At 40.8% G+C, this 13,169-nt stretch overlaps 1 protein-coding gene across 8 annotated transcripts in view; it reads right to left on the bottom strand.

The window, feature by feature from the left end:
* DST (dystonin) overlaps positions 1-13,169 on the bottom strand; it is a 410,298-nt gene that overhangs the window by 135,564 nt on the left and 261,565 nt on the right. For all 8 annotated transcript variants that reach the window (XM_087718947.1, XM_087718939.1, XM_087718941.1 and 5 more), the window contains 6 exons: positions 12,565-13,110; positions 9,613-9,789; positions 5,382-5,505; positions 2,635-2,843; positions 1,396-1,713; positions 1,049-1,215 (listed from right to left, as the gene is read on the bottom strand). In XM_087718947.1, the coding sequence (XP_087575073.1) occupies positions 1,049-1,215; positions 1,396-1,713; positions 2,635-2,843; positions 5,382-5,505; positions 9,613-9,789; positions 12,565-13,110 (1,541 nt within the window). The remainder of the gene's footprint in view (positions 1-1,048; positions 1,216-1,395; positions 1,714-2,634; positions 2,844-5,381; positions 5,506-9,612; positions 9,790-12,564; positions 13,111-13,169) is intronic.

The following is a 13,169-nucleotide window of genomic DNA, read 5'->3' as shown; positions in this document are numbered from 1 at the left end:
AAGCTTTAAAAATGATTACCATCACCTTGAGTTGCACAGGGAAGAAAACCGGCGACTAGTTTAACTGTCACACCAGAGATGCACCACCGGCATATCACATCGTTGCATCCGTAACTATTTAAATGTTGCATTCTGGACCATTTGCAGCTTCTACATAATATACACAGGGAGCCCCCCACCCCCACCCCAAGTGCATTGCAGTAATCCAAACAGGTTGAGATCCAGGCATGATCCAAAGATGAGCATAGAGGATCATCACAGTACGAGCCTCCCCCCCAAGAGAAGCATTCACAGTTGCTTCAACCTTCTGTTATCTTTCAAAAGCTGTCACCAATCAGGAAAGGCAGAAAACCAAAGTACAGGGGACAGAAGTGAAGTTATAAAGAACTTGCTTGAACGTCGCCGCAATTTCTAACGTTGGATTTTCCCCATTACCAGAGGGAGCCCCCTTGTGGAGTACTGTGGAGTCATTACCTTGACAACTCCACAGCGCTGTTCAGTAAAAGCCATTTAAGGCAGTACGGTAGAAGCCATTTTAAGGCACAACAGGCTGTATCTTAACAGAACACACACCCCAAGGGGTGTCTTACCCCCACAGTATTTGCTTCAAGACAGTAAGTAATCTGTGTACCACGTTTGGTTGAAATTGCTCAAGGCGTTCCAAAGTTATGCTGGAACATACACCTACACACACACACACACACACACACACACACACACACACACACACACATATGTATAATGTCCACTTAAGCCCAACAAACTGTTATTAGAAACTAAGCTCCCTGTCCAACTAGCATCCGACTTAAAGCAATCCAATGTTACTGCAATACAAAAGTACCTATCGGTATTGAATATAATTCTATCTCTCATTTATGAAACATGCCATTCGTTGTATTCTAAATTATTGACAAAAAGACTCTCGAACAAAGCCATGATAATTGTAGATCTATTCATCATTAATCCTCTGTAACCTTTTGACAGTCTTGCTGTTGTCATGTAATCATTATCTTCCATCTCCATTCTAAAATTCAGTGACTATACTCACTTTTCTTGTATCATCTCTTCCATTTCCCTGAATTTCTTTGACAAGACATTTACTTTTTCTGACACTAATGACTTGTCTCCTGGTAGAGCATGAGGAGAAAGTTCTTCAATGAGGTGTTGCAAAACTTCAAGATCTTTCTTCTGCTCCATCAATTCCGTGTTGGTTTCCTATAAAATGAAGAAATAAAGCAACGGCTTTATACCTGACTGGATAACCCCAAGATTCAACATTTAGTCCTTGAACTTAACGGTTCCCATTATCATTTTTGAGCGGATGGTTACTTCACAAATGTGCTACTCAGTAGAGGTCAGAACAGCACTTCAGGAGATTGAAAAATACACTGTTACCTGCACACAGAGGAACATTTCAGCAACATCCTTTCCTGGAATATCAGCCTCATTGAGGGTTTGTGTTTTCTTGTCGAAGAACGACTGAAGTTTGTCAGACAGGCACTCAAACAACTCAACTCTGGTCTTCAACTTTTCCATGTCTTCTAGTTTCTTCTTATGTTTATTATGAGCTTCGCAAAACCTTTTGGAAAGCTCGTTCATTTTAGCTTCTAAAGAAGATGCGGTTGAGGGATCCGCCGTTTCCATGAATTTCTTCATTTTTTCTTTCATGGCATTTAGGCTGCTCTGGCGGCCTACAATGTCTTGTTCTAGTGCCTGAAATAAAATCGTTTCAGAAAATGTCCAAGGTAACATGCATGTATTATCTATTATGCCTGAAATGCGATTGCCAACACAAGTGACTAATTGATTTCTAAAGTCAGCTACACACCTAGGTGTGGAAAAAGATAGTTAAGGATGTTGGTAAAGTATATCTTTGCTTTCGTTCATCAACTGATAGCCCCCCCATATGATGTTTATGTTAAGTGTATTCAGACTAAAGGATTTGCATAGAAACATCTCACTTAAGATATATTTGTCAGCTTATTAGAATATCATTGGGACATACATGTACTATGAGCTCTGAAGAAAGTAACTGGGTGGTCTCACACGCCCTGAAAAATAGCTTGTTTAATAAACCACACAATCCTAGTTCACACACAAGGTTAAATCATAAACCATGCCTAATAATCTGCAATTGCTGGAATCACAAATCACACAAAGACAAAATCAAACAAACTGTACTATGGTCTAGTACTGGCCAGTTTTGAAGCATTTTTTATTCTTTGATTCTTTCCATGCTATTCAAATCCGTGACCCGACAAATGCGCGAATGTCAAAAGCGCGCTGACAAAACTGCGGCGCTAAAACCGCGATGTCAAAAGCGCGCCGACAACATCGCGCCGACAGAAGCACGATTTAAGTTAAGGTAAGATTTAGGGTTAGGTTTAGGGTTAGGTTTAGGGTTAGGTTTAGGATTAGGGTTACAGCGCGCTTCTGTCGGCGCGCTGTTGTCGGCGCGCTTCAGCGCTCATTCGTCGGCGCGGTTTTGCCGGCACGGTTTTGTCACCGCGGTTTAGTCAGGCGCGCTTTTGTCGTTCGCGCATTTGTGGTGGAACCATTCAAATCATTCTCTTCTCTTAGAATTAAGTTTTGTCCTGTTAGAGAAAGAATTGATTACGTTAAATTTCTACTTACCATATTTTTGCTAATGACATCTTCAATAGCAGCAGAGTTTAAAGGCACCTGACTGTGCACCTCAAGATTCTTCTCAACACCATTCATCCAATCTAGCATTTCATCCAATCCATCCTGAACGCTTAATGAACGGGTCAAGGTTATTTGAAGCTTTTCATTACGATTGTTCACTGCTTTAGATAACTGGTTATACTTATTTACAATAGTGTCTGAAAAGAAAAGAAAGGTATGTTGGATTGGGGCATGCACACACACGCACACGCACACACACGCACACACAGTAATACACAGAGTTCATGGTGATGAACTTTATAATAGATAAAAGGGGCTATCTTCTATGGAATTATATCCTACAGTCCATCTTTTATAAAATTCTATTAAATGATCCAGCACACACAACTTAATTCTAAAAGGAAATTTGCCAATCTGAATGTGGCTTTTAAACGTCTTTTAGTAGTAAGATCAGTCTACAGAAGTCTTCAAGAAAAAATATGTTATGTAAACTTTGTTTGCCATAGTCTGAATACAAGGTTAAAATTGAAATGGCTTATCATGTAAGTTTCCATTTTCGTGCCGTAGAAAGCCACAGCCTGTATGTTGTGCTATTTCTGATATTTATGACAGTACAGGATCCTATCTTGCATTTATCTTCACAATCAGGATTTGGAGAATGTCAGATTTGTTTCAGAATGGACTCTAAAAGAGGCTCAGAGGAAAAAGATATTCAGCTAAACTCATTTGTCAGTTAGCAAAAGGGATTGCACTGTTTTTCCTTTTCCAACTATTTCTTTTCCTTTTTAGCTTTTAAAACATTAATCTCACTTAAATGAAAATGATTTTCTCTCTTATTTATTTACCCACAATAACGGGTTTCCCTATATTAATTTTTTTCCATTTATGTCTAGGAAACTGGTAACATACAAAAGACAATGGATCCTTGGAGGCAATTATAATATGGATTATGAGTTATGAATCATTTTTGAATCCATAGATTCATAATATGAAATATGGGCAAATTTTCACATTAGTCACTTTGACAAAATATTTCCAGGGCTTTGAGAACATTTCATCCCAGATGTATATCTAGAAATGAAGCACCTGAGATTTGTGGATAACCCTGGTGGGTCCATCCTGTTAAATAAAGATTGGTAGATAAAAAATGGGGTTTTATGAATTATCTTACCCACTAGGCAATATTCATTTTTCTATGAAATTACAGACCTATCTTTTGCCCAATTTTATGCAGCATTAATTAATCATGAGTAATAAATAACAGACATAAAAAGATGAGATGGCTAAATAGACTTATAGAAATTTATTAGCATTAAGCACTGCAAGGTAAAAATTAAAAAAAAATAGCAATATATGTTGACTAGAAGCTAGTCAACTAGCTTCTAGATTTTAGATTTCACATAATCCAGGATTAAAATCAAAGAAGTTAAACCTTAAGTTAGCATGCCCAGTTTTCTCTTACATTTTTAGGTCTTTATACAAGTTCCAGTAATCCGTATAATTTGCTTGTTAGACAAGACCAATTACAATTTTTAAAGAAAAGCAAAAACTTCAAATATCACCTTCTCTAGATTCTAGGGTTTTAATTTATTGAAATAACAGGATCCAAATTTAATTTAACCAGTTTTTGACCACACATTTCTTGGTAATAGTCTCCCTACATCAATATACATTTTAAAGTAAGTCATTGAAATTCAAGGTGGCGCAGTGGTTAAATGCAGCACTGCAGGCTACTGCTAGATCAGCAGTTCAGCGGTTCAAATCTCACCAGCTCAGGGTTGACTCAGCCTTCCATCCTTCCGAGGTGGGTAAAATGAGGACCCAGATTGTTGGGGGCAATATGCTGACTCTCTGTAAACCGCTTAGAGAGGCCTGAAAGGCCTATGAAGCGGTATATAAGTCTACTGCTATTGCTATTGCTATAATTCCCTAATTGAATTCAGGTATGTCCAGCTAATGCTTGAATGCACTATAAACACAATTCTCCAATTCTTTTCTGCTTAAAATGTGAACCAAAATTCTACATATGCCTGGTTAGTTTTCATGCTCACTAGGCAAGTATGGTAGTTCTTTAAATATAACCTGCTCTTTCAGTGGAAATCTGAGGTTTGTTTTCTTCATTTGGTAAACAGCTTTTATCTTGCTGGATTCTCTGATTTTTTTTTCTCTTGCAGACGTCTTACATCTAGTTAGAAGATATGATTTGTATTATATAGCCAAGGATACATTTTGAAGTAGAGCAGATGCTTTTTCAAAATGTCATAAATAAATGTGGAGGGTCATTGTAACCTTCGTGTAATTTACTCTTGTATACTCTCTGTCCTTCATCTCAGCCCCCGCACTTCAACCTGGTTTATACATACGCACAAAAGTCAGAAAGACAGCGTGAATTAGCGTTTTAAAAATATGATCTGCTACAATCGTGCGTATGTGGTTCAAAATTATTGGTGCACAACTGAGCCAAATTGAAGCACTATTAAATTTCATGAATTTGTATTAAACAGAACGTCTCCCTCCCTCTAAAGTTGAATAAAAAGCTGGACGATTCTTCACTATCTGTAGATTGCATTCATCAAATGTGAGGAGCTGGATCACAAATTTGGCTCAGAGCTAAAGAACAAAGGTAGAAGCAGATGAGTCAAGGAAGGGGAAAAAAGTAGGAGTCACAAAAGGGCAGATATCTCCAAATGTGAGCAATGGGAGAAGAAAAGAGAAGAGACTGTGACTCATCTTACCCAGAGTATGCTGGATTTCATCTTTGTCTGGCAATAATTCTCCCCGGGTGTCAAAGAGCACTTCTGCTGCTTTCTTCAATTTCTCTACTGCAACCTGATGACTAGACACTTGTCCTTGGAGCACCTATAAAATTGTACCATTTAAAAACAGATAGGTAGGTAGGTAGGTAGGTAGGTAGGTAGGTAGGTAGGTAGGTAGGTAGAGCCAAGGTGGCGCAGTGGTTAAATGCAGCACTGCAGGCTACTGCTAGATCAGCAGGTCAGCGGTTCAAATCTCACCGGCTCAGGGTTGACTCAGCCTTCCATCCTTCCGAGGTGGGTAAAATGAGGACCCAGATTGTTGGGGGCAATATGCTGACTCTCTGTAAACCGCTTAGAGAGGCCTGAAAGGCCTATGAAGCGGTATATAAGTCTACTGCTATTGCTATTGCTATTGCTATAGGTAGGTAGGTAGGTAGGTAGGTAGGTAGGTAGGTAGGTAGGTAGGTAGGTAGATAGATAGATAGATAGATAGATAGATAGATAGATAGATAGATAGATAGAGATAGATAGATAGATAGATAGATAGATAGATAGATAGATGATAGACAGACAGACAGATAAAGATAGATAGATAGATAGATAGATAGATAGATAGATAGATAGATAGATAGATAGATAGATATATAGAGAGAGAGAGAGAGAGAGATAAAGATAGATAGATAGATAGATAGATAGATAGATAGATAGATAGATAGATAGAGATAGATAGATAGATGATAGACAGACAGACAGACAGATAAAGATAGATAGATAGATAGATAGATATAGATAGAGAGAGAGAGAGAGAGAGATAAAGATAGATAGATAGATAGATAGATAGATAGATAGATAGATAGATAGATAGATAGATAGATAGATAGAGATAGATAGATGATATATATATAGATAATAGATGGATAGATAGATAGATAGACAGACAGACAGACAAATAGAGATAGATAGATAGATAGATAGATAGATAGATAGATAGATAGATAGATAGATAGATAGAGATAGATAGATAGAGATAGATGATAGATATATAGATGATAGATGATAGATAGATAGATAGATAGATAGATAGATAGATAGATAGATAGATAGATAGATAGATAGATATGGATAGACAGACAGACAGACAGACAGACAGAGATAGATGATACATATATAGATGATAGATAGATAGATAGATAGATAGATAGATAGATAGATAGATAGATAGATAGATAGAGATAGATAGAGATAGATGATAGATATATAGATGATAGATGATAGATAGATAGATAGATAGATAGATAGATAGATAGATAGATAGATAGATAGATAGATAGATAGATATGGATAGACAGACAGACAGACAGACAGACAGAGATAGATGATACATATATAGATGATAGATAGATAGATAGATAGATAGATAGATAGATAGATAGATAGATAGATAGATAGATAGATAGATAGATAGATAGATAGCAATGAGATCTACTGGGAGATCTAAGAGTTAGTAACACAACTGGTGCAGCACAAGAAATGAATCTTAATTTTGATTCAAGCAAGCAGAGAGGTATGCAGCATGTTGCCGATTGTACCCTTATTCAATTCCATGAGGTTAGAAGAAACATCTCAAATATTTTGCACTCTGTGACATAATTTGTCTCTTTCCTTACCGGGGCTTTTGGTAGAGTCACCTCAAACCCTGATTGAGAAGCTGAATATTTGTGATGCAAACTTTCAGTTTAATAATATACCCATTTTGTTCATTATATACAACTAGCTGATAACCTGGTGCTGCCCAGGTATTTATATATCCCAACCCTCCTTCGATGAACGTTGCTGCAATTTCTCATGTTGGATTTTCCCCCTTACCAGAGGGAGCCCCCTTGTGGAGTACTGTGAAGCCGTTACCATGGCAACTCCATAGCGCTGTACATTAGAAGCCATTTTAGCACACAACAGGCTGTATCTTAACAAAACACACCCTGAGGGGTGTTAGGGGTGTCTTACCCCCACAGTATTTGTTTCCAGAGAGTAAATCATCTGTGTACCAAGTTTGGTTGAAATTGCTCGAGGCATTCCAGTGTTATGCTGCAACACACACACACACACACACACACACACACACACACTTTTTGCATGGGCAAAAATATAAGCCCATGGCCAAAAATAAACCCACTGGAAACCCCCCCCCCTCTGGCCACTCACCGATATAGTGGTATCCTGAAGGTGCCAAGCCGCAGGAGCCGGGGGGGAGGAAGGGTCTCACATTGCTTGCCGTCTTCGGGATACCACTAGGTTGGGGAGTGGCATTCTGCCTGGCCGGAGGGAAGAGTTGCCGGGCGGCTGCTCCCTTGAGAACTGGCTCCTGAAGAGCCGGGCACAGCCTCAGGGGCGAAGCAGCCATGAGGTGACCAAGCTCACGAGCAACCGCCTGGCAAACCCCCCTCTCCAGCCGGGCAGAGCTCCATGTGCTGACCAAGGGGTATCCCTAATGTGCCAAGCCGCAGAAGCTGGGGAGCGGGCAGAGCGCCACGTGGCTTGGCACTTTAGGGATACCCCCTAGGTCAGTGAATGGCGCTCTGCCCGCCTGGAGAGGGGGTTTGCCGGGCGGTTGCTCATGTGCTTGGTCACCGCATGGCTGCTTCGCCCCTGAGGCTGTGCCAGGCTCTTCGGGAGCCAGTTCACAAGGGGCCAGCCGCCTGGCAACCCCAAAACAATAATCCATCCCCTATAATAAGCCCAAGGCCATATTTTGTAAGTAAAAAGAAAATAAGATCCTGCTGTATTTTCGGGGAAACACGGCACACACACACACACACACACACACACACACACACACATACACACACACACTCACACACACAAACTTGGAACAAAAAAGAAACAGGCTGCACCAAAACATCTCTCTCACTCTTTCTCTGAACATTTTGCTTTATGTCACATGAATAAAACATTTATCTTTATCTTTACTGAAGCTGCATTCTTGTTTTATTTCTTTGAATTGTCCCATAGCTGTGCCATGATTTATTATTTTGCAATTTTCGGTTTCAGTAATGTATTGACTCTGTTGCATTAAGATGTATTTATTTTTCATTGTTACAAGAATAATCACTGTTCCCATGAGGGCTGAGGCAGGTGTTGCTTTTTAAGCAAAGCCTTGGAGAATACTAGAAACGAACCTGGGACGTTGGAGAGTGAGGAGTATTTTGAACACTTAATCTTGGTAAAAGGATTGTCCTATTCATGCAGCCAAGGTCACTGTCTTGGGTCACAGTCTCGCGGGATTACTAAGTAGTTGTATCAGCTGCAAAATGTAGCTCTGGCTTAAATGACAGACTCAGGCAAGTATTTTGTGCATGATTTCCCTAATACCACTTTTCTGTAATATATACACTTTTAAAAAGTGGAAGTATTGAAAGATATTTGTATTTAGGCTATCTTTTTTTTTTAACGACCTTGTAATCCCTTGCATCAGGGTGGAGTCGGGCGACTGAACGGAGCGGGAGAGTTTGCTGGCCGGATGCCCTTCCTGACTCCTATGTGGAGGTCACAGCAGACAATTGCTCATTGCGCCCAGAGAGAGAGAAATACCTGCTGCTATCTAGGATCAAACTCACAGTCTTCCTGACTAGGCGGCGAGAGCTCCACCTTTCGGCCACCAAACCGCTCATTCAGGTTATCAGGTAATTTAAGGAAAATCTGCCTTGGGTAAACTGCATTAAAATATGGAGTGTTTTCCTTTCTTATTGTATTGTATTGTATTGTATTTAGTTTATTTGTATGCCGCCCTTCTCCAGGAGGGACTCAGGGCGGCGAACAACTCAGGGGGGAAAGGGGACATAAACACAGTACACATAATTAAAATACACGAGAATCACACAACCATACAAGTCGAGAGGGGAGGGGAACTCATCAACCCCAGGCCTGCCGGCACAGCCAGGTTTTGACGGCTTTCCGGAAGGCCTGGAGAGAGGTGAGGGTCCGGATCTCCGCGGGGAGTTCATTCCAGAGGGCCGGAGCTGCCACAGAGAAGGCCCTCCCCAGGGTAGTAGCCAGATGACATTGGCTGGTGGACGGAACCCGGAGGAGGCCGACCCTGTGAGATCTAACGGGTCTTTGGGAGGTAATTGGCAGCAGGCGGTCTCTCAAGTCTCTCTCTTTACTTTGTAATCTGCTTTTGCCTTAATGCCTTTAACCTAGCAACAATATTTACCTTGGTTTCTTCTAACTGCCTTTGAAGATTTTTGGGATCTCCAGCAATCGCTTCAGACAGTTGCTTGTTCACAGCTTCTTCACAGTCTTGGAGTCCGGACTGAAGCCCAGATGTAGCATCTTTGTAGTTTTGGTATTTGTCTACCAGATCTTTGAGATTATTTCCAAAAATACTACACTAGAAGACGCAGAAAAGAAAACAGCATTTAAAAAGAGAATTGGTTTTTTTAAAAAATTATATTCGTAGTTAACAGTAGGAATTTCTTCTTGTATATGCAGCCCCTTGCAATTTGCCATAGGCATTCGTTCCTTTCTGATTTTGTCAGAAACTGTTTCATCAGTGGATAAAACTTTCTTGTACTTAATTTTGATATATGGTCTTTTCATGTTTCTGTTGTAATAAATCAATGCATGGACATAAACACCGTGGCACAACAAAACCGCGCTCGACTAAAGGGCGCCCGATTAAACCGCATCGCTGACGTCATCAACAGGGAGACAACAGCCAGGGCGGAGAAAGGAGGGCGCTTTAAATAGCGCTTTGAAAGCAAGCCGATTCAAGTTAAGGTAAGGGTTAGGTTTAGGGTTAGGGTTAGGGTTAGGTTAAGGGTTAGGGTTAGGTTTAGGGTTAGGTTAAGGGTTAGGATTAGGTTTAGTGTTAGGTTAAGGGTTAGGTTAAGCGTTAGGTTTAGGGTTAGGTTTAGGATTAGGTTTAGGGTTAGGTTAAGGGTTAGGTTTAGGGTTAGGTTAAGCGTTAGGTTTAGGGTTAGGTTTAGGATTAGGTTTAGGGTTAGGTTTAGGGTTAGGTTTAGGTTTAGGGGGGTTAGGTTTAGGTGTTAATTTTAGGTTTAGCGTTTACAGCGTGCTTTTTTCTCCGCGCTGTTGTTGCGCTGGGATGATGTCAGCTACGCGGTTTCGTCGAGCGCCCTTTAGTCGAACGTGGTTTTGTGGTGGAACCCATAAACACACAGTGGTAAGATAGATGGGAACAAACTAGGAAACCATGTCAAGAAAATACTTGTGGCTGTTTCACCAGGAAATGCAAAAATCTGATAACAAATTATTTATGTGTTTAATCTTATATTATGTGTTCAATCCTACTGGCTGCATTCAAACAATATAATCAGCGCCTCAATAAATTCCATATGTATTATTTTCACAAAACACTACTGATTTTATACGATTCGGTTTTTCTACAGTACTGTAGAACTTTCCTCTTATTCGCTGCTTTATCAGAAATTGGTTTTGAAAATACTGGCAATATAACATTTTCTTTTAATGAAGATAAAGGTAATAATAGTGTAAGGGATGTGTGATACTTCCCTTTGTATGTATTGACAGAATATGCATTGTAAGAATCTAAATTTTAGAAGTTTCCTCATCATTTTTTCTTCTGACTACTGAGTGATTTTTTTAAAATTAATACACTTAGCACCACCTAGTGGATAAATGCCAAACTATATATAAATGTTTTTTTTTTAAAATATATATGAAACTTACAGATTGCAGCAAAGTAATTAACACTGAACTTTCTATTCACTGGAAGGTTTAGAAGTGTGTATTTAATGAATGCATTGTCTTAACAGCTTAAATGGTTGATTCCCCTACACTGATTCATGTAAAGGCCAAGCCAAATAAAAGTTCATAGGTTAAAACTTGAATTATACCCAGAAACCTCGCGGAAAAACAATCAAGGCGCAAAGCACAGGTATAAACTATACCTGGTGTGGAATAGGTACATAAATCATCGGGGGGTGGGGGGTGGGGAATCATGCTGATCACTCATGCTGATTTATGTATATATTCCCCACCAATTTTCAGTCTCGTTTTCAGATATGATGCTGGGTTTTCGCTGGCTAAATTCAGAAATAGCACCAGGTCAGTTCTTGACTTAGGTCTATTTGATTAGCGATCATTAAAAATTGCAACAGCCCTGGAAAAAGTTGCTTACGATTGGTCCTTGCAGCACTGACCACCAACCACTTTATGGTGATTGTAGATTCCTGAGGTCACTTAATTGCCATTTGAGAATTTCCCAGCCAGCTTCTGACAAAGAAAGTCAATGAGAGAACCCTGATGTGCTTAGTGACCTGTTGTGGCCCAGCAGGTGCCGTTGGAGCTGCCACCAGACTCCGACAGCGAGGGGCCCTATGAGTCGGCTCTGGAGGAGGTGGAGGACCCTGGACAAGGTTCCGACTCCGAGCAGGGCGCAGAGAGGCTGGTTGGCCACCAGGAGGCGCCTGAGCCTTGGACCAGTGGGGAGGAGACAAGGGAGAGTGAGCCGGAAGCCAGTAGTGAGTTGTTCCTGGATGCGCGCCATCGAAGAGCTAATAGGCGCCAGAAACAATTACGCAATTACAGGAGGTGATTGCACTCAGCTGGTGGTCATTAGGCTCCTCTCCAGACTATAAAAAGGCTACTTGTGCACACGCCCTCCTCTTTGCAGAAGTCAACACACAATCGAATGTCGGAGAACTTTGTGTGAGCTTGGCAGGCTGGATTGCTGCCAAGCCTTATCTGTGTTTATTACTGCCCAAGCTGGGTTACTGCCAAAGACCTGTTTGTCTGTTAATTAAATGCCGTAATTTATCTCTGGATCAGAGTGTGTTTTGGTGTGGAACGAGGGGGTCAGAACAGTGACCACGTGACCCACTTAATGATCATAGAGGAATTGCTTAAAACGGTGGCAAAAAAAAAGATGATAAAATCAGGCGCAACGTATTTAATGACCACCTAGCTCAGCAATGGAAGTTCCAAAACCAATTGTGGTTTGCTGAGGACTAGCGCTATATCTAGTCACTTTCCCTCAGCCCAATCTGACTTGTAGGGATTAAAAAAAAAAAAAAAAAAAAACCACCGGGAGAGCCAAACTTGGAAAACTATGAAGAAAGGCGAGATATAATGCAATATTTTTTTTAAAAAAAAAATCCCACAGACATGCAATCCGATTTACCTTAGAATACAGAGTCTTGAAGCGACCAGTTGCTCCATCCAGCTTATTCTGTACCTCCGTGTACGTTGATGAAGTATCCATGCCTTCTTTCTCATATCTGGCCCCTTCTATTTTGTTGCAGGACTTAGCCGCGTCCAATACTCTCTGTCCGGCGATAGTGATAAACCGCAAATCCCCTTTGTGAGAAATGACATCTTCGGAAAAGCTCTTCTGCCTTTGCAGTTTGATGACGATGCCGCCAAAGTCGGAGGCTCCGATTTCCAGGTTCTCCAGCTCTTGCTCCGCCAGCTGCAGCCAACTTTCAAACTCGGCGTAATCGGCCTCGAACTTCTCGAGCTCCTCCTGTAGCGAGCGTGTTAATTTCAGCTTCTGTTCGGATTCGGCCAAGACGGTCTCGTACTGCGCCTTCAGCTCCTTTAAGTTCTTCTGGATTTTTTCTTTTTCCTCTGGCGAAAGGTGGTGTCCTTGCTTCTCAAGCAGAGCCTGGGCGGATTGGGTCGCTACAATGACGGCTTGTTGCTGAGAAATAATTTTTTCGTGTTGCGCCTGGGGAGAAATCCAGAGTGCCTGGAATTAGGCTTTTGCTCTACAGCAGGATACCGATT

The sequence above is a fragment of the Thamnophis sirtalis genome, unplaced genomic scaffold (genome assembly GCF_051295495.1).
Source record: "Thamnophis sirtalis isolate CommonGarterSnake01/CBP01778 unplaced genomic scaffold, rThaSir2_p1.2 scaffold_6, whole genome shotgun sequence".
In the NCBI taxonomy this organism is placed as follows: Eukaryota; Metazoa; Chordata; class Lepidosauria; order Squamata; family Natricidae; genus Thamnophis; species Thamnophis sirtalis.
The sequence above is the reverse complement of the archived record's forward strand: the minus strand, read 5'-3'. Positions and strand labels throughout refer to the sequence as shown.